Consider the following 27,986-nt stretch of genomic DNA (forward strand, 5'->3'; position numbering starts at 1 on the left):
CTCCTCTCGTTCTCTCCTCTCGTTTTCTCACCTCTGTCTCCTCTCGTTCTCACCTCTGTCTCCTCTCGTTCTCTCCTCTCGTTCTCTCACCTCGGTCTCCTCCCGTTCTCTCCTCTCGTTCTCTCACCTCGGTCTCCTCCCGTTCTCTCACCTCGGTCTCCTCCCGTTCTCTCACCTCTTGTCTCCTCCCGTTCTCTCACCTCGGTCTCCTCCCGTTCTCTCACCTCGGTCTCCTCCCGTTCTCTCACCTCGGTCTCCTCCCGTTCTCTCACCTCGGTCTCCTCCCGTTCTCTCACCTCGGTCTCCTCCCGTTCTCTCACCTCGGTCTCCTCCCGTTCTCTCACCTCGGTCTCCTCCCGTTCTCTCACCTCGGTCTCCTCCCGTTCTCTCACCTCGGTCTCCTCCCGTTCTCTCACCTCGGTCTCCTCCCGTTCTCTCACCTCGGTCTCCTCCCGTTCTCTCACCTCGGTCTCCTCCCGTTCTCTCACCTCGGTCTCCTCCCGTTCTCTCACCTCGGTCTCCTCCCGTTCTCTCACCTCGGTCTCCTCCCGTTCTCTCACCTCGGTCTCCTCCCGTTCTCTCACCTCGGTCTCCTCCCGTTCTCTCACCTCGGTCTCCTCCCGTTCTCTCACCTCGGTCTCCTCCCGTTCTCTCACCTCGGTCTCCTCCCGTTCTCTCACCTCGGTCTCCTCCCGTTCTCTCACCTCGGTCTCCTCCCGTTCTCTCACCTCGGTCTCCTCCCGTTCTCTCACCTCGGTCTCCTCCCGTTCTCTCACCTCGGTCTCCTCCCGTTCTCTCACCTCGGTCTCCTCCCGTTCTCTCACCTCTGTCTCCTCCCGTTCTCTCACCTCTGTCTCCTCCCGTTCTCTCACCTCTGTCTCCTCCCGTTCTCTCACCTCTGTCTCCTCCCGTTCTCTCACCTCTGTCTCCTCCCGTTCTCTCACCTCTGTCTCCTCCCGTTCTCTCACCTCTGTCTCCTCCCGTTCTCTCACCTCTGTCTCCTCCCGTTCTCTCACCTCGGTCTCCTCCCGTTCTCTCACCTCGGTCTCCTCCCGTTCTCTCACCTCGGTCTCCTCCCGTTCTCTCACCTCGGTCTCCTCCCGTTCTCTCACCTCGGTCTCCTCCCGTTCTCTCACCTCGGTCTCCTCCCGTTCTCTCACCTCGGTCTCCTCCCGTTCTCTCACCTCGGTCTCCTCCCGTTCTCTCACCTCGGTCTCCTCCCGTTCTCTCACCTCGGTCTCCTCCCGTTCTCTCACCTCGGTCTCCTCCCGTTCTCTCACCTCGGTCTCCTCCCGTTCTCTCACCTCGGTCTCCTCCCGTTCTCTCACCTCGGTCTCCTCCCGTTCTCTCACCTCTGTCTCCTCCCGTTCTCTCACCTCTGTCTCCTCCCGTTCTCTCACCTCTGTCTCCTCCCGTTCTCTCACCTCTGTCTCCTCCCGTTCTCTCACCTCTGTCTCCTCCCGTTCTCTCACCTCGGTCTCCTCCCGTTCTCTCACCTCGGTCTCCTCCCGTTCTCTCACCTCTGTCTCCTCCCGTTCTCTCACCTCTGTCTCCTCCCGTTCTCTCACCTCTGTCTCCTCCCGTTCTCTCACCTCTGTCTCCTCCCGTTCTCTCACCTCTGTCTCCTCCCGTTCTCTCACCTCTGTCTCCTCCCGTTCTCTCACCTCTGTCTCCTCCCGTTCTCTCACCTCTGTCTCCTCCCGTTCTCTCACCTCTGTCTCCTCCCGTTCTCTCACCTCTGTCTCCTCCCGTTCTCTCACCTCTGTCTCCTCCCGTTCTCTCACCTCTGTCTCCTCCCGTTCTCTCACCTCTGTCTCCTCCCGTTCTCTCACCTCTGTCTCCTCCCGTTCTCTCACCTCTGTCTCCTCTCGTTCTCTCACCTCTGTCTCCTCTCGTTCTCTCACCTCTGTCTCCTCTCGTTCTCTCACCTCTGTCTCCTCTCGTTCTCTCACCTCTGTCTCCTCTCGTTCTCTCACCTCTGTCTCCTCCCCTTCTCACCTCGGTTGCTCGGGCTTCTCTTCTCCCGTCGCACCTTCATAGGTCTGCTTCCCTGGCTCATCCGATGCACCCCAGACCTCACCCGGTATATTCAGTCCAGCATCCGATGGCCCTCCATCCCTCTCGTCCGACCTCCTGTCTTCGGCGTCTCTCTCTTCGACTGTTGTTGCTTCCGGCTGTATCGCCGAGGTTACGCAGCTAGTCTGCTAACCCCAGGGTCGGATGCTCGCTGTACTCCCGGTCACACACCGACTTCAGAATCCGAACTGCCTTGTAATCGGAACTCACCTAAGCTGACCCTTGTAGGGAGAAATGTGAGTGCAAAAGTCGAAAGAAAACACACTGTCGGATACAGATGTTTTAAATTGACTGAAGTGGCTCTGGGGGTCGTCGGGGAGATGAAGTGAGCTACTGCCCGGAGTCAGCGATGCTAAGCTGAGCTGCCGCCAGCAATCACACCGTGACCCCTGGCTGCCGGGATCGAACCTTGACCCCTCTGCTCCAGGGTCAGCTGCTCTGGCTGCTGCTCCACACCTCTCCCTCCCTCAAACTGATGCGAGGAGAAGTCAAGCATTGAAGATTCAATTTGAGATGAGAAGAGGGAAGAAATGGTTAGATTTTGTATTTAGATGTAAACTATCATTTTTAATCTCAGATGAGTTTTAAGGGTTTGAATGGCAGACTGTATGCCCTGCAGAACGTCTATTTTCACATCCTTGTTACGAAGTGTTATAGGGAGATCTTCAGGTTCATATTGAATGGAGACCTTTCCAATTTGCAGTTCTCTCTTAGTAAGGCACTCCCAGTGTTGAACGATGATTTTTAATAACTTCTCCCTTTATAATCTGACTATAGCCAAATCCCAAGTGAAAGCAGGCCTAATGGCGAGGAACTGGAATCGTATCAATATTAACGCCTTCTGTAATGGGGTGGGAAGGGGAAGTAGTTATATCGTTGGGAAGGGATGAACAACATTGGTATTACTATGCATTAATTGTTGATATGCCACGAGAAACTGTAATTGGCTGTCCAGATAACACTGTGTAATACTATGCTTGGAATAGATGATAGCTCTGAAATTAACGGACAGTGGGCAGCTAGTAACTATGTAATATATGTCAAAGTCTGAGGATGATATGATGAAGATGAACACAAATAAAAAATGTTTTTCAAAAAAAAAATTACCGCCTTCTGTAATCTGCTGGCAACCAGGGTGCCTACTAAACAGTCTCTGGTCAACCAACATGAAAAAAATATTAAAACATGGATAGTGGCCGCCAGTGCTATCCATGCCCCTCTCAGGAAAACGGCGAGACGCCACGATGCTCGGAGATGGTTCTCAGAAGACCTAAAACTTTAAAAATTAGCTTTGTCAAAACGAAATATAGCCAGACTGTGGGGGTCTATGGAGGTTTTGTCGATAGAGGGCTGAAAAAGGGATCTCGACTGGTGTCAGCGAGCTGAACACGTTGTGTATCAGAGCAGAGGGTGCCCGCGTAAATGGGAAAAGATCTGTGAGGCATGGATGGCATACCAGGGGGTCTTATTGACTGATTGAGGGGTATTGCTCACAAGGGTGCCGGGGGGGTTCAGAGGTTAACCGGAACGGCCACGGATTACTAGCGAACTAAGGGTACTGCACAGGATGAGAACTGTCATATAACTGTTTGGCTGACCCACTGCTATGTATATTGTCTCACTGAATGGAAAGCTTTTATTTCTGTTAATAAAAAGATGTTTAAAAAAATAAATTAGCTTTGTGCTGCACTGAATATTATCTGGAGACGGAATTACTCTCCAGATAAAAAAAATATTTACCAAGTTCAATTCAAACAGTATAAAAACTCTATCCTACAAACCAAGGCCTCTTATTTCTCTAATAAAATCTTGAATTCAGCAAATAAATCCAAAGCATTATTCTCAATTGTTGCTGAGCTCTGCAATCCGGACAGTCATGGTTAAATTGTCTCCTACCCAGTCATTATGTAACTCTCTGAACACCTTTTTTATTGATAAAATCATAACCATTAAAGCCAGTATACCCGCTAATTGCTCTCCTGGTGCCCAGCCAGCTGCCCTCATGAACTCTCACTCTCTTCATAGTTTCATATTATTAGCAGAGAAGTCCTCCTGGATCTGTTGACCATAGTTAGATCTGGATCTCCTTCTAATAGTAGCCCCCGGCACATTTTTAGGGAAGCTTTTTTCACATGTCCTGATCCCGCTCGTTCTCTACTGAATAATTCACTGATCCAGGGTTTGGTTTCCAGAGCTTTTAAAGAAGCAGAAATAGTCCCAAATATCAAGAAAATAGGTGCAGACCCGCTGGTCCCTACTAATTATCCCCACATCTCACTGCTCCCCTTATTAGCCGAGGTATTGGAAGCATATGTTGTCAACTGTTTCTGCTCTTTGATTCAACAGCCTCAACTCCTTGACTCCCATCAAGTGGGCTTTCGGCCCTCTCATTCAACAGAGGCAGTAATCCTGACCGTATTGGATGAAATAAGGAAAGAAGCGGACAAGGGCATCACTCTCGCTCTGGTGCTCCTTGATCTCTCTTCGACTTTCGACACGGTCGACCATGAACTTCTGGAGGACCGAAGCAGGGACCTCAAACGGCTCACTTCCTTTCTAGATGACCATTCTCAATCTGTTCGCCTTTCCCAATTCACGGCTCCTAAAGTCAAATGGTGTCATGTGGTCTGCCGCAGGGATCCTCCCTGTCCCCGCTCTTGTTCAATCTGTATCTCTTCCCAGAAATGTGTGCACTTTCAACTATGCAGATGATCTGCAACTGATCTTCACCATCAGCAAGTCTGCCGACTCCATCTCTAATTGTCAGACAACCATGCCACACATATGCAATTGGATGAATAGCAATCACTTAAAATTTAACCCAGATAAAACAGAACTGATCCTATTTGGGGCCCCCCTAAATCCCTGGAATTCAATTTTTTGGCCTGCTGAGTTGGGGATGCCACCCTCACACTCGAGATCAGTTAAAACCCTTGACCTTATGGAGAGTTGTGCAAGTCCTAATACCCTACCGTTGGTCCTTGAGGAGAGTTGTGCAAGTCCTAATACCCTACCTTCGGTCCTCGAGGAGAGTTGTGCAAGTCCTAATACCCTACCTTCAGTCCTCGAGGAGAGTTGTGCAAGTCCTAATACCCTACCTTCGGTCCTCGAGGAGAGTTGTGCAAGTCCTAATACCCTACCTTCGGTCCTCGAGGAGAGTTGTGCAAGTCCTAATAGCCTTCCTTGAGTCCTCCGAGAGAGTTGTGCTAGTCCTAATACCCTACCTTCGGTCCTCGAGGAGAGTTGTCAAAGTCCTAATACCCTACCTTCAGTCCTTGAGGATAGTTGTGCAAGTCCTAATAGCCTACCTTCGCTCCTCGAGGAGAGTTGTGCAAGTCCTAATAGCCTACCTTCGGTCCTCGAGGAGAGTTGTGCAAGTCCTAATACCCTACCTTCGGTCCTCGAGGAGAGTTGTGCAAGTCCTAATAGCCTACCTTCGCTCCTCGAGGAGAGTTGTGCAAGTCCTAATACCCTACCTTCGGTCCTCGAGGAGAGTTGTGCAAGTCCTAATAGCCTACCTTCAGTCCTTGAGGATAGTTGTGCAAGTCCTAATGCCCTCTCATTCAACAGAGGCAGTAATCCTGACCGTATTGGATGAAATGAGGAAAGAAGCGGACAAGGGCATCACTCTCGCTCTGGTGCTCCTTGATCTCTCTTCGACTTTCGACACGGTCGACCATGAACTTCTGGAGGACCGAAGCAGGGACCTCAAACGGCTCACTTCCTTTCTAGATGACCATTCTCAATCTGTTCGCCTTTCCCAATTCACGGCTCCTAAAGTCAAATGGTGTCATGTGGTCTGCCGCAGGGATCCTCCCTGTCCCCGCTCTTGTTCAATCTGTATCTCTTCCCAGAAATGTGTGCACTTTCAACTATGCAGATGATCTGCAACTGATCTTCACCATCAGCAAGTCTGCCGACTCCATCTCTAATTGTCAGACAACCATGCCACACATATGCAATTGGATGAATAGCAATCACTTCAAATTTAACCCAGATAAAACAGTACTGATCCTATTTGGGGCCCCCCTAAATCCCTGGAATTCAATTTTTTGGCCTGCTGAGTTGGGGATGCCACCCTCATACCCTACCGTTGGTCCTCGAGGAGAGTTGTGCAAGTCCTAATACCCTACCGTTGGTCCTCGAGGAGAGTTGTGCAAGTCCTAATACCCTACCTTCGCTCCTCGAGGAGAGTTGTGCAAGTCCTAATACCCTACCTTCGGTCCTCGAGGAGAGTTGTGCAAGTCCTAATAGCCTACCTTCAGTCCTTGAGGATAGTTGTGCAAGTCCTAATAGCCTTCCTTGATTCCTCCGAGAGAGTTGTGCAGCGCCTAATGAAAAACACAGACTCTATGCACTATCTATTTAAAGATATGAGTTTGGGTTTTCTGGGTATGGGCGCAATCAGTTTCTGGCACTGACTGCTGGACTGCAGTGATCTGTCTTGGAGCGGAAGATCTCATTTGGGCAGATCACAAGGCCACTTGGTTTCAGCCAATTGTACATTGGTGGGTGTGGAAAAAGTTGTGAATTGGAAGAGATTTTCTCCCCAGAGAAGTTTCTGCAGTAAACACCAGGTTGACATTCAGTATGTTTTAATCCTGCGGTTTTCCACTCTGTACCACTCTAGATGATAACTTTACATCCATGTAGTTTTCGTTTAGTTACCCAGAATTGTGAAGAACATGAGATCAGATTGTGTGCTTTGAGGATCCAAGTTATTCCTCATAGAACAGGACCTGATGGGTGCACGTGTTTTGTGGACCTCTTAATGTTTATGGTTTTGTTCTTCATCCTGCTAACCTACAGGAACCAGCCTTTGCATATTAAGTTAGTGGGCATGGATCATACCTCTAAACCCTTTGCTTTCAGGAACGGGGGTTTCTTTGTGCAAGCTGGCATTAGGTAGATAATGTGATGGAGGTGTAATTGGCTTCTGGAGCACCACCCACAAAGGCAGCATACCTTTTCACTCTAACACATTTTCAGATTGGTGTACCAAGCAGTATGTCATCCATATCTTGTTGAATAAAAAAAAAAGTCAGTACGTTTCTATTTTACTTTGTTTATGAAGACCTTGTTGATTTAACTGGAGGTCATGACTTTACCTTTTGCTTGCTCACCTATTTTTTTTTTTTTTTTACTTTTCATCAGTTTGATTTTGATGTTATTGAAAGGGTTGCTAAACTAGTTTCTCTCCAAAGGCTTTGTTAATTTTCAGTGGAATACTATAATTAATATTAATGGCTAGCCCTTTTGAGTCTTTACTTTTATGTAATTTGAAACTTCTGAACATTAAGTCTGTACTTTGGTGGCCGTTACCTTGACAAAGAGGATTAGAGAATGAATGGCTTGCTTTTCTTTTTATTCCCTCTAGACAAAAAGATATGTAGAGTGATGCAGACATTTTTGCTGCAGATAATCTCAGTTCAGTCTTTTTCCACTCTCCTACACTCTAAAAGCAGAACTGCATTAGTACTTTAGGAAGTTTGTTTCCCCAGAAAGGATAAAACATTGACAAAGTAAAGTATCAACTTGTGATCCCAATTAGCTAAGGAGAGAAGCCCCATTGAAGGAGAGAAAAGCTCAAATGACCATGTGTACCAGTTGTTTCCATGCTTTATCTAGGTTATTTGACTGTTGTGCTAAAAGTTGGTCGTCAATTCAAACTCTAGTAAGGCACTGTTGGCTGGATGTGACTCTTTTGATAAAGCTGAATTTGGCTGAGCTGTACTTTCTTACACAATACCTTGCAAATTCTCAGTGGTGCCTGGAATTCTCTGGCTACATGTGGTGGAGTCTCACTTCAAACAAGGAATCTTCAGGAAGAACTATCCATTTGAAAAAAGTTTCCTTGGGTTATATTTGTTCTGATGATACTCTGACTTTCTTTCCGTCTTTTGACCTGGAGTATGCAGGATTTGTTAAGTTGATATACTTTTTTATTCTACTAATACATTCAAGCCTCTGTTTTGTGTAGAATTAAAGTGTAACAAATGTACCTAGTTGTGCCTTTGTGATAGCACTCATTCACCTCCGTAGGTTCCTCTGTGGCTCTGCCCCAAAGTCAGCCCCCAAGGCACACAAATATTACCAATTTTCAAGATATGGTTTGATGCCTTGGGAGGTAAGTGCATATCAGTAATATGTGAAGACTCATTATGTCAGAAAAACTGAAACTTTACCAAAGATAATTAACTTTGTACCCACTGCATCACTTTCGCAACCTAATGTTTGTCATATTTATTTACTTAAGCTCTTGTGTGCCACTGACCCCTCCCTCCCAAGAGACCATTCTAGCTTGAAAACGCTCCTCGTTTTATAGCTTTCACTAAACAAAACAATTCCAAGGGTGCTTTTGTTCCTCCAATCGGATGGAGACGTCTAACCGCGGATTCCTTAACTCAGAATATCCCCAGGTTTCAGACTGGATTCGGAAAACTTTCTGCAGCAGCACCTTTGCGCGCCGGGGGGCGGCACTGCACGGCTCCGCCCTGACGTCGTCCACGGACGTGACGTCAGCGGAGCCATATATGCCCCTCCCGGCGCGCGACGTCAATTTTCTCCTTTTCCGCGTCCCAACACGGATCCTGGGAAACCAGCAGTTCCTTGGCCTGGTTTTTAGGCCTTTTCGACACCTTCATTGTCGCCGGAACAGTGTGCAATGCCTTAAGGTTTTAAGGCTTGAGAAGCCTGTGCGCGTCAGATGTTTGGCACTGACCCGCATCTCATCTGTATGTGGTGCCTTGGTGTGCACCACGACTCCAACGAATGCGACGCCTGTCAGAGGATGACGCCCAAGTTCCTCAGAGAGCGCTGCATGCAACTGCTGGACGCACGGTTGTCCGGTCCAGCACTTTTACGTCGCCGCTCTCCTCCTCCGGATCTAGCTCAGTCCAGAGGTCGTTCCCGCGAACGTTGTTCGAGGGCAGGTAAGCGCAAACACAGGCGGCAAACACGGAGGTCCTTCTCCCATTCGTGTACTGATGGTGCCTGCTCCTCTCGCTCTATGACAGGTAAGGGCGCCCAGCAGTTGCTTCCTCCATTCCCTCCTTTTCCAGGGGTTGGAGCGACGTGTGCCCAAATGGAGGCTTACTCTATTGCACTCCAGTAGTACTTTGGGTCCCCACCTGTCCCTGGAGCGCCTTCGGGTCCCAAACAGGTGGAGGGCACTCATGTCGGGTCTTTGCCTGCGGATTCTTCCTCGGCGCCGGCTGTGTACCTCTACTCCGGTTCTGGAGACGTTACGACGTCGACGGGTCACCGCCCAGTGGGTCCTCCCCAGTCGCCCGTTCAACCCATCCCATCAGTCTTCGCAAGGACCTGAGCAGCTTCCTGCGCTGACGTTGGAGGCGGCGCCGGCCCGACGCCCGGCTCGATGTCTGGCCTGACCAAAAATTCACATTTTGCAGTGGGATCGACGTCGGATGGCGTCCGGGTCGAGTCCCCTCTGGAGGTCGTCGATGTCAAACCGACTCCGACCCGGCGTCGATCGATGCCCGGCTTGACCAAACGTGCACATTTTGCAGTGGGAACGATGTCGGACTGCCTCCGGGTCGAGTCCCACCTGGCGGTCGTCGACGTCCAGCCAACTCCGACCTGGCGTTGATCGACACTAGTGCCACCGTCTTAACTTCCTCAAGAGGTTGCTGCTCCCCCCGACTCCTCGGACATCGCTGCGACCTCCACACGGTGTCGATAGGCGCCGGTGCCGGCAACAATGCCTCCTTGTCATGAGATTGATGCTTCTCTGGATTCCCCGGGTCGGGGGACCCTGGTGCAAGTGCCTTGTGTTGCCTGGCCTCCGGGTCAGTCTCTGGCTTCTCCACTTTTGTTGTCTAGTGGACGGCTTAGTCTCCAACCATCTCCTACCGACAGCTTGTTATTGCCTAACCGGACGGCAACTGAGGCTAGTGCTGCTTACGCACATGCCATTCACAGGGCGGCTGCTATTCTTGGTTTTCAGCCTCCTGTGGCCCCCCTGCTGTCTGACCCCTTACTGGATCTGCTCCATATGGAGCCTATTGAGGTGGAGCCTTTGCTGCCATTTGGCGGCTCTTTATTTGACATTTTGCGTGACACGTGGGCAAGGCCGCCTTCTGGTGACCCTGTTGATCGGGCTATTGCTCGTAGGCACCGTCCTGCTCCTGGTGATCCACTCTGCCTGTCCACTCACCCTGCGGCTCAGGGACTCATTGTTCAGGCAGCCTTTAACTTGCAGTCTTCATCCGCCTTGCCATTATTACCTCCCACTAGGGAGTCTAGGTGGCTGGATGCGTGTGCTCGCCAACTTTTTTCCTCTACCAGTGCGGGTAGCCGCGCATTGAATACTGCGTGTGTGTTCGCGCATTCATCCTCGACCCTTTGGGACTTGGTCGAGACCCTTCTCCCTTCTAATCTAGAGGAGCCGCGGTCACAGCTGCTTCTGCTTGATGGCAGGGGAATGGCGCAATTTTCGCTCTGTTCTTCCCTGCGATGCCACTGACTCTGTGGGACGAGCTCTTGCTCGATATGTGGCTTTGCGCCGCCATGCATAGCTGCGTGACAGTCGTTTCCCAGACAATGTTCGGGATGCCCTCAGAGATCGAACGTTTCATGGTGTGGACCTTTTTGATCCTCACGCGGATTCAGCAGTCTCCTGGCTCTTGTCCGGGTTGCCATAAGTTTTGCATGGTTCTCTACCTTGTTTTCCTACACCTCTATCACAAACGTGTATAGTAGGTTCCCCGATTGCTGTCCACGGCTGTTCAGCCTTCTCTGATTTGTTAGTTTTCAGCCTGGTTGAATCTTCTGTTCAGTCCTCTGACTGCTTGTTCTGCCCAAGAGGGATCCCCTTATCAGGGGTTGACACTTACCCTATGTGGGGTATATGCTGGTGCTGAGCGAATGCCTTGCCTTAGTACGCTCCTATGGAGTATTCCTCGCGGACATCCTTTGGTTCCGCTTGTCTGTAGTGCTTCTGTCCTTGCTTTTACGGCTCACACCGTCTCCGCCGCTGTGCGGCAATGCTTAGCACTATTGGTACAAACTTGGACACGCAGCCCTTATTGGGCTCGTCCTCCAAGGTGCTAGGTTAGCATTTCTATCTCTGCTGTATGTGGCCTCTTTTCTCTCCACTTCTCCTACAGCGGTTTTTTACACATTCCCGGCTGCCCTGTACCGGTGTTTCCACACTTCTGCTGATAGCATACTGTGATCTTTCATGGAGCATATTTCTTCAGAATACTTCATTCTTGTGGTCCGGGGCACTTACATTGATCCTGACTGTTTCTGATGTCGTGCCTCTAGCTTGCAGGGGACCGTGGTTCCTCCCGAGGAAGGGGAGGATGTTTCTCTTTCCTTCATGCGGTGTCCGTGGTCACTAACCCGGTCTGCTTGTGCCACTAACTCTATGTGGTGCTCGGTTGCCTGGTCCCCCTTTTGGGCCGTTGCCCTCTTGATGTCGTGCGCATTTGAGCTGCTCACGCTGCCCTGCAGGAGGCCTTTCCTTTCTTCGTGTGGTTCCAATGTCCACACGATATGCTTGGGTGCCTTCAGGTATGCTTCGATGTCTGACAGTGTCACTCCTACTTTGATGGTAGGAGATATGCCATTGGCCCTTTCGCAGGTTATAACAGACCGCCTATGTCTTGGCGTGTCTTCTATTTTACTACCGGCCTTCTGGCCATGGATTGGTCACCTGCCAATGTTGTCACATGTATCTAGCTGATGCAGCTAGAACAGTGCTTCTTCTGCTATTCTATATACTGGGCCGGTATGCGCTTTCTGTTATACCGGTTGCCATCTCTCTGGGTTTTGCTTACAGGCGACACATTCCATCTGGTGGGTCTCTCAAACCCTAGGTCCAGTTCCACTTCTGGCGGTGTCATCAGATTCTTTTTGACTCCAGCATATCTAGTATGCATTTTCTTGTTCCATACCGGCACTTGCTGGGCAGGAGTCAGCCTTTTACCTCCGTTGCCCCCTGTATCTTGCAGGCGCAGGTTCAACAGTGTTTTTTCCACTGTTTTGCCTGGTCGAACGAAAATCACTTTTTGCTTTCCGTCGACACCTCGGGTCCTAGGCTTGGTTCATCTTCCTTTTCGGAGTTGTGAACTCTTGCTCCAGCACGTGCTTTGTACCTCTGGGCTTTCCCTCTCTCAACCTGTTATACAAAAAAGGGGTTTTCGTGCTGTTCTTGTCGGCTTGTGGTACCTTTGCCTTCCATTGTTCTCCGATCTCTTCAGAGCTTCATGGTCTAGGAGTTAGCTGCGTTAACATTACTGTCCCCACTGTGCTTCCTCACATGATTGATGGCACTGTTTTAGTCACATTATTGACGACCAAGTTCTCTCTAGAACTTGGTGGGGTTCAGTCGCAGACCCGCATCCTTTATGGGTATGGCTTTGGTATCTATTCTGAGTTAAGGAATCTGCGGCTAGACGTCTCTATCAGATGAACGAGTTACTTACCTTCGGTAATAATGTATCTGGTAGAGTCATAGTCTAGCCGCAGATTCTTTAACGCCCGCCCGTCCTCCCGGTACTGCGAGAACCTTTTAAGGTTGGGCTTTCTACGCTCGCCTCCCTCCGGGTGGCTTGATCCTTCTGCAGGGTGACGCTTTCACTTCACTCCCACACAGAATTCTTCATTCTGCTTTCATAGCTCTACTCCGCCCATTTTTGTAATTGGACGGTATCCTCATGTGTCATGTATCCTTTCCACCCCCCGCTCTCCCCTTTTTTTTATCTCCTTGGGTTCTCTTCCCACCCCTGTGCTCCATTGGTTTGAGGTCTATTGGCTCTGCCACATTTTTTGAATCTCTTATTGGGGATACAACGTCTCTTTCTGGTGACGTCTTGTGGTCAATTGTCCTAGCTCCTAGGTTGTTGTCCTTCACGGTTATACATTAAGGTTGCAGACTTCGTCATCTGCCATGATGTGGTTTACATCTTCATTCACCTCCCAGTGTGGTTAGCCTTCACTTTTGCGGGGTTGCTTCTCAGAGCGGTGCTCTGCTCTTTCCCTTTACTAGTTTCCAATATACAGTGCGTGGCGCTTTCCTTTATGGTGCTGTTTTTCATCATTCCATGTTTTTTCATCATTTTCGCACACTGTCCCCATATTCTAACAGTTTCTTGGTGGTGGCTATGCGTTGCGGCGCGGAAAAGTTTCTCCGAAGGAAACTGTCGCCAGCGCGCCGTCAGGGGCATATATGGCTCTGCTGACGTCATGTCCGTGGACGACGTCAGGGCGGAGCCGTGCGGTGCCGCATCCCGGCGCGCAGAGGTGCTGCTGCAGAAAGTTTTACGGATCCAGTCTGACGCCTGGTGATATTCTGAGTTAAGGAATCTGCGGCTAGACTATGTCTCTACCAGATACATCGTTACCGAAGGTAAGTAACTCGTTCTTCTAGACGGCGGTGGGGTTTTTAGGCCACTAAAAAGAAAAACTTTACTGAGACAATTTATGAGCAAACTATACATGAAGAACCCAAGGAAGAAAATAAGTATCACAGGGAAATCATTTGTTAGGAAATTAAGATATAGAGACCTCCCACTGATACACCGGTGCAGGGCAATATTCAGAGTATTAGCTAATGGGGGGCCTTAGCTGAAGTTTACAACTGTATGAACCCTAAGTTATTTGCTGTGTTCTTGCCTCTCAGTTTGTCCTCTTGGCTCGTCTTTGCTGTTTTCACAAAAAGACATAATGCCCGACTACTAATACATACTATTCTAATCATTTCTCATCTCTTTCTTGGGACAGGTAGACCTTATTGATTGGGTGGACAACATGTGGCCTCGACACCTAAAAGAGAGGCAAACTGAGGCGACAAATGCGATTCATGGTATGCAATACCCAAAGGTTCAGAAGTAAGTGTCCGCTCTCCTCCCATGATTAAGTACTATTGGGAGACTCACCTCTGAATGTAGCTTGCAATTGATTTGAGCTGGTGCATGGCTACTAGAAAGAATAGATTTGTGGCATGTGTAGCTGCAGGTACACATCTGTGCATACTTTCGCCATCTAATGTTGTGATCCGACATGTACAACTTGTTTTTCTTCTAAAGAAGTCTTTTCGGGTTATGGGATCTAGTGATTCCACCTATTAGTGGTATTGCGCATGGGCATCGACTGTATTGTTAGATTGCTTTTTCTCTGCTGTCCGGTTCAGACGTGTCATTTGCAGCTCCAGTTTGACGCCTTGTGGTTTTCTCACCGGGTCCTCTGATCCCTCCCCTCGTCGATAACTTTGAACAATCCTGCATTTTCGTTGGCTTCCACCGCCGCATACCTTTGACTCCATGTTGATCGAACACCCTCGACTCCACACGTGACAAAGGACTCTGTGACTTATAAGAGGAAGCTGACTTGTGAGGAGGCCATCAACCCACCTGAAATTCCAGCCCTCAAAAAGCAATAGAGACGTGATAGGGCAACCTTTCCCCTGCCTCCTGCTCGCCCCCCTTCTCCCTCCTTCCTTCACTGCCTCCTTCACCTGTGTCTCCTGTCTTGCCACTGGTGTCGCCACAGCGTTCACTTAGAGGTTCTTCACATTAGGAGGGTGGGTAAAGTCCTATGCTTCATTTTGGCCCATATGACCACCCTAATGACCCACATGGTCCGGACCCATTGGGTGACTACGATGCTAAACCCCCTGTGGACACAGACCCAGATCAGTACCCCATGAAGCCATTACCCCTGGTCGGTCACTTCGTACCATGAGGTGTTACACAGGCTGCCACGTTCCACAATGTAGAACTCCATGTGCAGCAAGAGGAGGGTGACTCCTTGTGGAAACACTCCTCCACCCAACGCTCCCTTCAATCCCTCCTGATGCTTACTGGTGTCCTCAAGCCTGCCACCGAGATTTTCTAGGATCCTGTCAAGGCGAGAGTTATCAGGCCTAGGGTGAATAGAAAGTATAAAGCCTCCCCTAGTGACCCTCCATACATACGTGGCCAACTACCTCCGACTCTTTAGTTGTTACGGCCAGAAAGCGAGCAACATGCAAAGCACGTGTGACTGGGAGAGCAAGAAAAATGATGCAGAGGTGCAGTCCATGTCCCATTGGCCAATTGCTAATTCAATTGGCTTGCTTTCCCAGCACGACTGCCCGCACTGGTATCAAATGGTGGACCTTGTAGAGCATCTTCCAGAGCAGTACCGCAAGAAGGGGAAACAGTTTGCGGCAGTGGGAAAGATCATCTCATACACTAACATCCACTGTGCTCTGGATGCTGTGGATTCAGCAACTTGTGGCATTAATAAAAGTATTCTGCTGCGCTGCCATGCCCGACTGTGGTTCTGGGGAGACCGTCCCACAGAGGTTCCTTACTGTGCTCACAGTTTTGTGGTCCATCCATGACACCCCCACCCCCGGAACCTCTTCTACCTTCACAAAGACAACACAGCAGTCCCCCTCGCGGGGTTACTACAGGGGCTGTTATAGGGGCAATAATGGAAGAGGTAGATGTAAGGGCACCCCTCCTAAGGGAACCATCTCACCCAAAACAAGTGACACCCTACAGCCCCCTCCTACACTCGATCACACAACACCCATCAGGTGAAGATTACAGGGGTTTCTGCCCTGCCGGGTAAAAATCACCTAAGACCGTTGGGCTCTAGACATAATACAGGAGGAGTATTGTCGAGAACTTGCACAAAGACCACCAAAAATCCCCCCTCGTCAACACAGATTGTCCAAAGAACATCTGTGCCTTCTTCATGAGCCCGTTCCACTTCAACACCATTGAAAGTGTGTATACTTCCTCTACTTTATTATCACAAAGAAGGACGGCTCCCTTAGGCCCATCCTCGATCTCAGGCCTCTCAACAAATTCATTCTGTCGGAGCACCTCCATATGGTGACTACTCTTGCATAAAGGCGACTTCATGACTGCCCTCGATCTGCAGTACACCTACTTGCACATACACCTCCATCGAGCACCTTGGAGATATCCAAGGTTTGTTGTAAGTGGACACCATTCTCAATTCAAGTGCTCCCCTTTGGGCTACCACTTCACTAAGAATCTTCACCAGATGTCTGGCCATGCTGGTGGCAGCTCATCTCAGGAGGAGCGGCATCCAAGTGTTCCCTTACCTATGCGACTGGCTGATTAAGGTCTAAAGCACACCCTGGCCACAATTCACACCCTGCACAGTCTGGATTTCACCATCAATCTAACCATATACTACCTTCAACCCATTCAGGTACAGCCCTTGTTTGGCGTCGTCCTGGATGTGCGGGTGGGAAAAGCTTACCTGAGCCAAGCCAGAGTACAAGCCTTTCAAAAGTTGCCACCTTTTTTTCACCCAGATTGTCAGGTAACAGTCAGAACTGTGATACGCCTAAAACAGTATGGATATGCACAGACAACACAGCACCAGTACAGGGTGTTGTTTGTTACCTTCTGCAATTGCAGAAATCAGGCTAGCCTATACCTCAATCCAATTAGTTGGCTGCCGTAGCTGCCTACCTACAGAATAGACAACAGGTTTTCTTATTCAGAATACATGTTGTTGATGCATTCGTGAAAAGCCTTAAAAGAGTTTTTCCACCCAGGACGCCCCTGCTCCAGTTTGGAATTTAAACATTGTCCTCACTAGGCTCATGGGTCCTCCCTTTAAACCTCTTCACTCTTACCTGCTGCAGTTCCTGTTTTGGATGGTGACCTTCCTTGTGATCATCAATTCTTTAAGACGGGTCAGTGAGATACACGCTCTTACCATTTTTGCAGGCACATCAAGATAGAGTGGTCCTTAGAACCAATCGAAAATTCCTCCCTAAGGTTGGTCTCCAGTATCCACCTTAATCAGACAATTGAGGTGCCAGTTTTCTTTCCACAATTAGAATCTGTAGCAGAACGTGCTATGCGAACTCTGGATGTCAAAAGAGCACTCGTGCATTATATTGATACAGCGAAACCATTTCGTAAGACCCAACAACTGTTTGTGTCATACTCCAAGCCTCATAAGGGACATGCTCTTACCAAAGCAGGCATAGCACATTGGTTAGTCAAAAGTATACAAACTTAGGTTAAAGCTAAGAGAACCCTTTCCGCCCTTCCTAGATCTCTTTCCGCTCGCAAGAAAGGGGCTGCATTGCCTTCTTGGGTAACATACCATTAGCAGACATCTGCAAAGCAGCTACCTGGTGTACTCCACATACCTTCACTAAACATTACTGTGTGGATGTTCTGACCAGGCACAAACTAGAGTTGGCCAACCTCTCCTACGTACATTTTCCAGCATCCTCTGTCTGAGACACCACTTTTAGTAGGTCTGCTTTGCAGTTGATGCACAGCATGTGCATCTAGAGCTACACATGCCACGAACAAAAGATGTTACTTACCCTGTAAGCATCTGTTCGTGGTATGTAGTGCTGTAGAGTCACATGCGCCCACCCTCCTCCCCGGTTGCCTGTGATTCTTGCAGGTCCTGTTCTTTTCCTGAATTTTTTTATTTTCATTCCTTTGCATAGTCATCTTTGATGTATTTTCTATGCTCCATCTTCAGTCACGCCCTCCGTGCGGGAAAATGTAATCTAACCATGGAGTCGATGCCCATAAGCAAAACAACTAATAGGTGGCGTTACTAGACCCGGTGAAGTGAAAATACTTCCTCGAAGAAAAATGTTTCACGTGTCCGAGCCCAACACTAGATGGCGGAAGTATGCACTGCATGAGAATTTACAGCAGTACATTCCGCAAGCAGATGCTTCCAGGTTAAGAAACATTTTTCCTTTTTTGGAACTCATTTAAAATCAGATATTGCAAGGGCAGCTATGAGAACATGGACTACCTTCTTAAACCAAGATTATAAAATTGTGTAGCCTCCAATGTTTGCTTTCTGTGCTATAAAGTTCTCAGATTAGTTCTATTATGATATTGAGTTGTTACACCGACCTACAAATCTAAAAAGGTTAAAGTAACGCTATAGATGGGTGACAATGTCACTCATAACGTCACGTTTAAAACCAGAAAAAAACACTGAAATTTGCTAGTTAAAGTTCAGCTAGAAAATTATAAATTGCACCCCCTCCATGCACTTCTTATGACCTCACATGTTGCATCTCCCTTGACTTGTTCAATGAAATCATTAACACCTCAAGTGACATCATTGATGACACCGCTAACAGGATGTGGCTGACCTTGTCGCCTTACTGTAATGTCACTTAAACGTTTTTCTTCAGTGAATTCCTAGGTTTAAAAAAAACTTAAATAAAACCTAATCTTCAAAATTAAATGTCAATTTTGATTTTGTTGTGAATTTTCAATAGTATGCATTAATGTTATAAAATGTGTTATGAATTAGTATTTGTGTTTTTTTTTATTAATGGATGGTTACAACCTCTTGTCCCCCAACCCTGCCAAAAGAGTACCGCAAGACTTCCACAAATGTAATTAAAAAAAAAAACATTGTGTTTCAAATGAAAGTGATTTTCATTTACCTTTGACACCATAGGTTTTCCAATTGAGTCAATTAATGAGGATCTTTGAGTTTTTTTTTAATGTGAAATTATCTTGTTTTTGGATGTTGCTGTCCCGCAGAGGTACTGCAAGATCTACGACGCACACATAAGACATTTAATTGGTTGAAATCACTGTCTTATCCATTTACAACCTCATTTAGGAATAGCATTGTGCTATAATTACATCTTCTGCTGGGCCCTGGATTTTTTTGTTTGTTGCATTATTCCAAATTTTTTTGTGGATCCATCTATGGCTTAGCGTGGTGAGAGAGAGGATGACTTAGAGGAGTCAGTCAATCCGGATTTGTAAAGTGCTGCTGCTTTACCCGTGAGGTTTTTGAGGCGCTGTGGGATCATGCTGCCCATCGCTGTTGGTTCAACAACCAGGACTTGCGGTTCTTCCTGAACTGCTTGAGCGAAGGTGAGGCTCTAAGGTCCAGGGAGAGGGTCTACCAGGTCTTGGCTGCTTTTTGCGCGGCGAATACATTGGCTATCTGCCAGAGAGAGGGATCTGTAACGGAGTTCTCTGGTGTGTTGGTGGAAAATCACTAGTTTGTTGAGGTAGGCCAGTTCTTTGTTGTATAGTGCCTTGTAAGCGTGGATGAGCAACTTAAACTGGAATCTCTTCGCGACTGGTAGCCAGTGGCGTTTCCTAAGGTGGGGGTGATGTGTGTCTGTCTAGGGAGGTTGAGGAGGATTCTGGCTGCTGTGTTCTGGATGGTCTGGAGTTTCCTCATGAGTTGGACGGTGATTCCTTCTTAAAGTGAGTTGCCGTAGTTGTGTCTGCTGGTGATGAGCGCTTGTGTGACGGTACTTCTAGTATTGGATCAGAGCCACCGGAAGACCTTCCTGAGCATATGGAGGGTGAGGGAACAAGCAGAAGAGTCAGCGTTGACCTGCTTCTTCATGGAGAACTGGCTGTTGAGGATGATGTCGAGGTTGCGGGCATGTTTGGTGGTTGGAGGTTTGGCCCAACTCAGATGACTACCATTCATTGTTTCAGAGGGTGTCCTTTTCTTTCCGAAGATGAGAACTTATGTCTTGTCTGTGTTGAGTTTGAGTCAGTTGTTGGTCATCCAGACAGCTGCATCTTTAATGCATCTTTAGAACTTGTCTTTGATGGTTGTTGGGTGGTTAGTCAGGGAGAGGATGAATTGGGTGTTGTTGGCGTAGGAGATGATGTTGAGTCTGTGGCTACCGACAATGCTGGCCATTTACATGTTGAAGAGGGTCAAGCTGAGGGAGGAGCCTTGAGGTACTGTAGGAAGCTGGGTTTCTGTTGCAGTAACCCCCTCCCCACACTTTTTGCCAGACTACTGATGCACTTTGACTTGATGTGCCCTGGGTCGCTGTCAGTCAGTTCCCAGGGCCTGTGTGCTTTCCTAAAAACTGTACCTTGTACCCCCAATTGGCACCCCTCTGCTCACATGTCAGTCCCTTGTAAAAGGTACCATGGGTACCCAGGGCACTGTGACCAGGGAAGACCTCTAAGGGCTGCAGCACTTATTGTGCCACCCTTAGAGGCCCTGTACCTTTACACACACACACACACTGCCATTGCAGGCTGCGTGTTTTGGTGCAGAACAAATTGGAGTCGACATGGCACACATCCCTGTGTGCCATGCCTACAACCCACTGCCCTGGCATAGGTCAGCCACCCCTCTAGCTGGGTGCACTATACCAGTGGTGAGGGGACAGGTGCATGAGCCCTGTACCCCTGCAGTGTCTAGACCAATTCCTAGACATTATGAGTGCAGTAATGCTATTAAGAGTATATGGTGCTGGGAGTTTGTTATTACGAGCTCCACAGCACCATAATGGCTTTACTGAAAACTGGGAAGTTTGGTATTAAAGGGGCTTGTGTATTAAAACATTGTTTTGCGAGTCCTTAATAGTGTTTTTTTGTGAATGCAATGTATGTAGGAATCGCAATAATAATTGTGATTCCTACATTTTCCTTAATTGCGACTCGCCAATTGCGAATCACAATTAAGGAATACCTTCCCATTCATTCCTATGGGCCTACTGGCTCATAGGAATGAATGGGAAGACATTCGCAATGTGCGAGTACCCATTAGGTACTTGTAAATTGCGAATGCAATTGCAAGGGTGTCAAAAGGACACCCTGTTGCCACCTGAAATATGTATGTGTGCACATGTGGCGCACATACTTGCCCTAAGGGCATGTATGTGCGCCACATGGCACTTTGAAAAATGCAAAAATGTGCATTTTTTTAAGAAATCTCAAATTACCACCAACTTGAAGTTGGTGGTAATTTGCGATTTCTTAAGCCAAAATTGCACAACTTGGGTGCTTCCTGCATTGCATTTACGGAATCGCAAATTTAGCGATTCCCTATTTTCCGAGGGCCTGTTGCGACGATACATCCCTAAAGGTTTTTTTTCCGTTCGGAAACTGGTCAATTCTGAGAATCTGACCATTTGCGAACGGGAAATAGGCTTGATACATATGCCCCAAACTTCGCAGAACATTAAACCCACAATGATGCCAGAGTGGGATTTAATGAACAATGCACTCAGGGGGCATCTTAGAGATGCCCCCTGAAAAATGTCAAGCCTCTGGTGGGTTCCCTGACTGGTACTCACCAGCCTGCCACCACGAGACCTGTTTTTGGACCACTGGGGTGGGAGCCTTCGCTCCCTGGGCCCAGAAACAAAGCCTTTCCTGGGAGGAGGTGGTCACACCTCCCCCAGTCCAGGAAGAGCCATCTGTGGCAGGGTAGCTTCAAAGCCTTGCAGCCTTTGTAATGCGACCCCCAGCATCTCCTGCTGTCAGAAGCAGGCCCTCACCCTGTCTCCCCTCCTTTTTGCCGGGAAGACAGTCGGGAAAAATTAGCCAGCCCGGAAGGTGTGCCCACCTCTGCCAATGCCACCCCTAAGGTAGGGGAGGCGAGGTAGGCAGGGTGAAGCCCCTCTTCAGTGCCCATCATCTTGCAGATGGCAGGCACTCCCCAATCCGGATTAGGGATTGTGCTCACTCCCCCACGTGGGGTGAGCATACTAAGGGTGTAGTCACCCTAAGGTCAGTAGCACATTGGCTACTGACCTCGAGACCATTAAAACGCCCCATAAATACAGCATTTAGGGGGCAGCCCTGAACCATGAAGAGAGGTTCACGCAACCTACAAAGGACAAATGACACCCAGCAGAGGAGACTGCAGAAAACTATTGACTTGGCCCCAGCCCTACCAGCCCGTCTGCAGTTTCCAGAGATCCTGCACCAGAAGTCGTCCTGTCCTGCAGTCAGTGACCTCCAGAACCCTGGGAGGACAGGCTGCCTTCAACAAAGACTGGATCTCCTGTGAACAGCAGCTCTGTTCAAAAGAAACAGCCAAGAAAGACTCCGAGCCTGCTGAGGACAAAGAAACTAGACGCCTGGAACCACCACTGCACCCGAAGCCCACGGCCTGAGTCAGAGTGGCTCACCAGTCCCAGCTAGGTCCCCGAGCGCTCCAGAGTCCGAGTCCACCGTGGGTTGACCCCTCCAGGACTCCCCGACGTCGCCTGCAGCCTCTGCATGGAGACCCCCCACCCCTCAAACCGCGAGGCCCCCGGTAAGAACCCAAGGTGCACCTACGTCCCTGAGCCCTCCAACCTCCCTGGTAGCTGTTGGTTCCTCCCGTAAGCCTTCCTGGACTGAGCCTGCAGCTGAAAGCAAAACGAAAATCTCCATTGAAAACGACAGGGCACCGGACGCCAAAACAGCACCCTGCACCTAGCCGCCCCTGCGCCGCTGTGGGTGCACTTTGTGTGATAAACCTGATCCCCCTTTGCCCTGAGCCTAACACCAGTAGCTTTGCTCCCACAACCTTTAGGACTGCTCGTGAGCAGCCACCAACCGGAGGCCACCTATCCCCCATTGGATAACATTGGGCCTCTGCACCCGGCCACCCTAGTGCCGCTGAGGGTGTTTTGAGAGTGCATCCTCGACCCTGGGGGAACCCTTCTTCTAACCCCAGAAACTCAACCCCAAAGACAGAGTACTTACCTGGTACCGATAACTGCATATCTGGAAGAAACAGTTAGTTATAGATTCCTTACCTTAGAATTACCCCCAGGCTTCAGACTGGATCCGAAAACTTTTTCGTCAGCAGTACCCCTGCGCATCGGAAGGTGGCGTTGATCGACTCCGCGTTCATCTGCGTTGTGGTCACCAGGATGAAGTCGCAGTAGCTACATAGACGGCGTCCACGCGCGCTGATGTCAGTAATTTCTTTTTCCGCGCCAGCAAGCGCAGATCCGGAGAGTGGTACTCCCAGTCATTTTTTTGTCTGAGCTTTTTTCTCGACTTTTGTCGACTTTGTTGTTTTTTGAGTTCTTATGACTCCTGGTGCACGAGGGATGCCCGGCTTTGAGGCTTGCGGTTCCTGTAACCGACTGATGTTGGTAACAGATCTGCACCGCGTGTGCCTCTACTGCCTGGAGCGCGACCACGACCCCAAGTCGTGCTCCGAATGCCAGATCATGGCCCGAAGTCTTTGCGGGAGCGGTCCCGAAAGCTACTCGAGGCCCAGCAGTCAGCTCTGCGCCGTTTGAGGTCCTGGCCAAGGAGCCATTCTTCCTCTAAGTCTTCGCACTCTGGGTCAGGTAAGTTGAAGTACAAAAAGAAGTCGAAAAAGCATTGTCGCTCTTAGACTTCTCCCCATCCGTCGGCCGACGCGATGAAGGATGCGGGTGGTACTCTTCCCGCGGATCCTCGTGTGGAGCCCGTAGGGTTGGCTTTGGGTTTCCCCCCCTTCCCCGACTGGGAGTGGCTCCTGCCGACCTTCGTCAGTTCTACGAAGCGATGCACGCCATCTTTGGGCAGCCCGACACTGCCGGCGCACCTTCGGGCCCCACAGACACGGCTGGGGGCTCTGGGCCGTCAACGGCTTTGGCCTTGGCGCCCCAGGGTCCCCATTGATCCAGGCCTGGATCCAGATCGGCACCGGTCGACCTCGTTACGCCTCCCCCTGCGTCGATTCCACTGGCACCACGTCCGCCACCGACACAGCCGACGTCGACCCCAGCCTCCACCTCGAGGTAGACATGGAGTCGGACCGGCATCGACCGACGGGGGATCCGACGCCAGTGGGTTTTTTTGTGCCCCTGTTCTACCCTGGCTCTTTGAGACCAGATTGGCAGCTAAAGGAGGGTGAGGAGGACTGGGAGGAGTCTGGGGACCCTTTAATCAACCAGTTGGTGTACGAACAGGACTGGCGAGAGGAACTGGGGGAAGCCAGTGGTCTGGATACCTCACCAGACCTTGGCATCTTGTCCCACCTTCCGTGGCTACAGAGGAGGGAGCGTCATAAACAGTGTTGTTGCGTAGGGCGGGCGAGGCTCTCCACCTCGATCTACCTACGGTGGCAGTCAGGGCTAACCTCCAGACAGAGGTCCTTCAACCGGCAGCGAGCTCTTCAGAGCCCCTGCTGCCATTTAATGAAGCCCTCACGGACATCCTTTTGGGCACGTGGTCCAGGCCCAACACAGGGGCTCCTGTAGACAGGATGATTGCCCGACGCCACCTTCCGGCCCCGGGCGACACCACTTTCCTCTCCAAACACCCCACCAATTAAAACTTGGTGGTCAAAGCCTCCACTTCTAAAGGCGCCTTCCCTACCTCACCAGAGAATAGGGAATCCAAAAATGCTGGACCACCTTGGGAAGAAAAAGTTTTCTTCCGCTCGCTTGGGACTGCGGTCGGTAAACACTGCATGTCTGTTGGGCCGTTACACCCACTGTGTGTGGGATACGGTGGTGCCGGTGCTGCCTCAGTGCCCTTGCAGGATGCTTACTTTCACAACCCCGTCCTGCCGGCCCACTAAGGTTACCTGCGGTTCACGTTAGGCCACCAGCACTTTCAGTTTACCGTGCTCCCCTTTGGCCTTACCAGCGCCCCTCTGGTGATCACGATAGTGATGGCGGTGGTCGCAGCCAATCTGAGCAGATCAGGGATTCCAGTCTTCCCCTATTTCGACGACTGGCTGTTGAAGGTGGGCTCACCCCAGGCAGTCGTCTCCCATATCCAGACTATGGCCGACCTCCTGCATTCGCTGGGGTTCTCCATCAATGTGCCGAAGTCACACCTGACCCCCTCTCAGAAGCTCCTCTTCGTCCGAGCGGTTCTGGACACGGCAGTTTCGGGTTTATCCTCCCAAACAGCGAGTCTGGGATATTTGGGCTATGATTCCGATCTTTCAGCCTCTATCCCGGGTTTCGGTCAGAATGACCCTCAGGCTGTTGGGTCTGATGGCCTCCTGCATCCTGCTTGTGGACCATGCCAGATGACATATGTGGGCTCTGCAGTGGGACCTGAATTCTAGTGGGCGCAACATTGGGGGAATCTGTCCAATTGCGTCCAGATCTCGGAGGGCACTGCACACCAATTGCAGTGGTGGCTCAGGAACCAGGATTGGGTCGGCGGAAGATCCCTTTCCCTTCCCCAACCAGAGTTCACGGTGGTGACCAATGCATCACTTCTGGGATGGGGCAACCACATATGGGAGGCGGAGATCAAAGGCCCCTGGTCTCCGGCGGAGTCCGCGCTCCATATCAACCTTCTGGAGCTTCGGGCGATTCATCTTTGCAGTCAAAGCATTCCTTCCCTCTGTCTGGGGAAGAGTAGTGCAGGTGTTAACAGACAACTACACTGCCATGTGGTACTGCAACAAACAAGGCGGGGTGGGGTTGTGGACCCTATGTGAGGAGGCCCTCCGCCTCTGGACATGGCTGCAACATCAGGGCATATCCCTGATGGTTCAACACCTGGCAGCTTCCTTGAAAACCAGGGCGGACGAACTCAGCTGCAGATGCATGATGGATCACGAATGGCGTCTTCATTCAGGGATGGTGCAAGGTCTTTTTCAGCAGTGGGGAGAGCCTTGGTTAGATCTATTTGCCACTGAAGAGAACGCTCAATGTCAGCAGTTCTGCGCATTGGAATTTCCAAGGCGGCACTCGCTAGGCAACACTTTTGGTCGCGAGTGGAGGTGCGGTCTTCTATACGTCTTTCCGCCTATACCACTTCTGCCCAGAGTGCTGAAGAAGATCAAGCGCAACCGGGCCCAAGTCATTCTTGTGGCTCTGGATTGGGCACGAAGAGACTGGTATCCGGAGCTGCTCAACATAGCCATCGATCCTCTGATTCGAGTGCTTCTTCGGGAGGATCTTTGGTCGCAGCAGCAGGGGACGGTCCGCCACCCGAACCTGTCCAGCCTCCACCTCCTTGCGTGGAGATTGAGCGGCGGCAGGTGACGTCATTTGACCTGCCTCCCGAAGTCTGCGATGTTATCTTGGCAGCCAAGCGTCTCTCCACTAAGACTGTATACGCCTGTCGATGGAACACATTTTTGGCATGGTGCACAGCAAAGGCTGTGACTCCCCTTTCCGCCCCTCTTTCTGAGGTCCTCCTGTTCCTCCTTTCTCTGGCCCAGCAGGGCTCTGCTCTGGGCACTCTGAAGGGCTGCCTGTCGGCCATCTCAGCCTTTCTTAGGGTTCCTGATCAGCCTTCTCTTTTCAAGTCCCCTGCTGTAAATAGATTCCTTAAGGGCATTACTCATCTTTTTCCTCCTGTTCCCTTCGTAATGCCCCAGTGGGACTTGAACTTGGTTCTTATCTATCTTATGTGCGCTCCCTTTCAGCCGCTACATAACTGTCCTCTCAGCCTTTCTAACTTTGAAAACTGCCTTTCTGATGGCCATCACCTCTGCTTGCAGAGTGAGTGAGCACCAGGCTCTTTCTTCTAGGTCTCCCTTTCTTGCTGTTCATCTGGACAAGGTTGTCCTCAGAACTAGACCTTCCTTTCTTCCCAAGATGGTTACTTCTTTCCACATTCGCCAAACCATCACTTTGTTCACCTTCTTTCCACCTCCGCATCCTTTAAAAGAGGAAGAGAGGCTCCACCGTATGGATCCAAAACGCCAGTTTTCCTTCTACTTGGATCTCACAAAACAATTCCGGGTGGACGACCAGCTCTTTGTGGGTTATGTGGGTGCTAAGAAAGGTCGGCCGTGCACAAACGGGCCATCTCCATGTGGGTCGTTCTGTGCATCAAAGCCAGCTATTCTTTGGCAAAGAAGGAGCCTCTGGTGGGACTTTGCGCCTATTCCACCACGGCGACTGCAGCTACCAGTACTTTGAGACGAGGAGTTCCCCCTTAATGACATTTGTCAGGCATTACGTGGGCATCGCTGCACACGTTCACCAAACACAACTGCCTGGCCGTTCTGTTCTGCAGGACTTTCTGGTGTTCACTTAGTTCGCAGACTCACCTCCGAGGTTACTATTGCCGGGGTATCTATTCTATGGTAAGGAATCTTACATTTCCATTTTGTCCATAGCGCAATGCAAAGTGCTTATTGTCTGATCACCACAGTGTCTGTAATCTCTACCTCTCTGGGAAGCACAGCCAGACCGTGAGGCCTGCCTCACATGGTTTTGCTAGAAACCCCCACATGTAGGAGGGAGACACAGTGGATGCAGTACAGCAAGCTGTGTGAGGAGATATCTGGCCTTGAATCCAAAGATATTAATCGGGCCAAAAAAGAAAAGGCCGTCCCTTTTCATAACTCCAAGGGCTGAGAAAAGGAAGAAGTGGAGGCCAGCATCTCAGAGCCTTCAGACGCAGAGGAAGAGGTAGGGTTCCTTGAACCATCACCACAGCAGGCAATAGCTTCCGGACCCAAGACTAAGTTGAGACGTTTCATCCCCGTGGCGCTTTCAGGTCATTCTTGTGCAAGGCTATCGAGGCAGAGCATTTGCTTCCACGGGAAGTATGCCATTGAGCCCTGACAAGAAGCCAAAGCCTTTGAGTGGTGTTTCAGTAGAGGACCACTTGACGTCAAGAATGTCAAAGGGTACCAACCCCCCCTCATGCTCTGTCATCAACAAGCTGCCCATGCATAAAGAGGCCTTACTCTGCACCAAAGTGGCATCCCCCTTTGGCACTGAAAACTCAGGCACATTCGTGTTGAAGACACCATCACATTGGGACCATGCTGCCTACATGTCCACTTCCGGGCTGGTGCCGGAGAGATGGTCTTGAGGCACATGTTGAAACCAGGTTGGGGCCCACTGAGGGGTCTATATAGGAGTGACTTGCTGTCATCCGGGATGAGAAACGTAGAAAACTCCTAGTCCACAAGTGTGCTGAAAAAATCCATTGCCTGCTCCAGATCACATCACCATCCAAACAAAATGGTGCCTTGCCTTTGAAGAGTAACCAGATTTACCTCCTGTACCCACCACTCAACCCTAAGAAAGTCAAGCATATGGCTACCAGTCTTCCTTACTTTCCACGCCACCTCTACTTCCACACTCCCCACCACTCTGACCCAGGAAGCCCTCAGTAACTTGAGCACCCAGAGGAAGAGGCCTCTAGAACAGGGAAAGGGATTAGGAGCCTTCAGAAAACTATATAGTTCACCCACAAGATGACTCAGTTCTTCAGTCA

The 27,986-nt window shown here is 50.0% G+C and overlaps 1 protein-coding gene across 3 annotated transcripts in view; it reads left to right on the top strand.

The window, feature by feature from the left end:
- The window catches only part of KDM2A (lysine demethylase 2A), a 770,935-nt gene that overhangs the window by 241,172 nt on the left and 501,777 nt on the right, over positions 1-27,986 (top strand). For all 3 annotated transcript variants that reach the window (XM_085651618.1, XM_085651619.1, XM_085651620.1), the window contains one exon: positions 13,825-13,931. In XM_085651618.1, the coding sequence (XP_085507744.1) occupies positions 13,825-13,931 (107 nt within the window). The remainder of the gene's footprint in view (positions 1-13,824; positions 13,932-27,986) is intronic.

This window comes from Triturus cristatus, chromosome 4_1, assembly GCF_964204655.1.
Source record: "Triturus cristatus chromosome 4_1, aTriCri1.1, whole genome shotgun sequence".
Taxonomy (NCBI): Eukaryota; Metazoa; Chordata; class Amphibia; order Caudata; family Salamandridae; genus Triturus; species Triturus cristatus.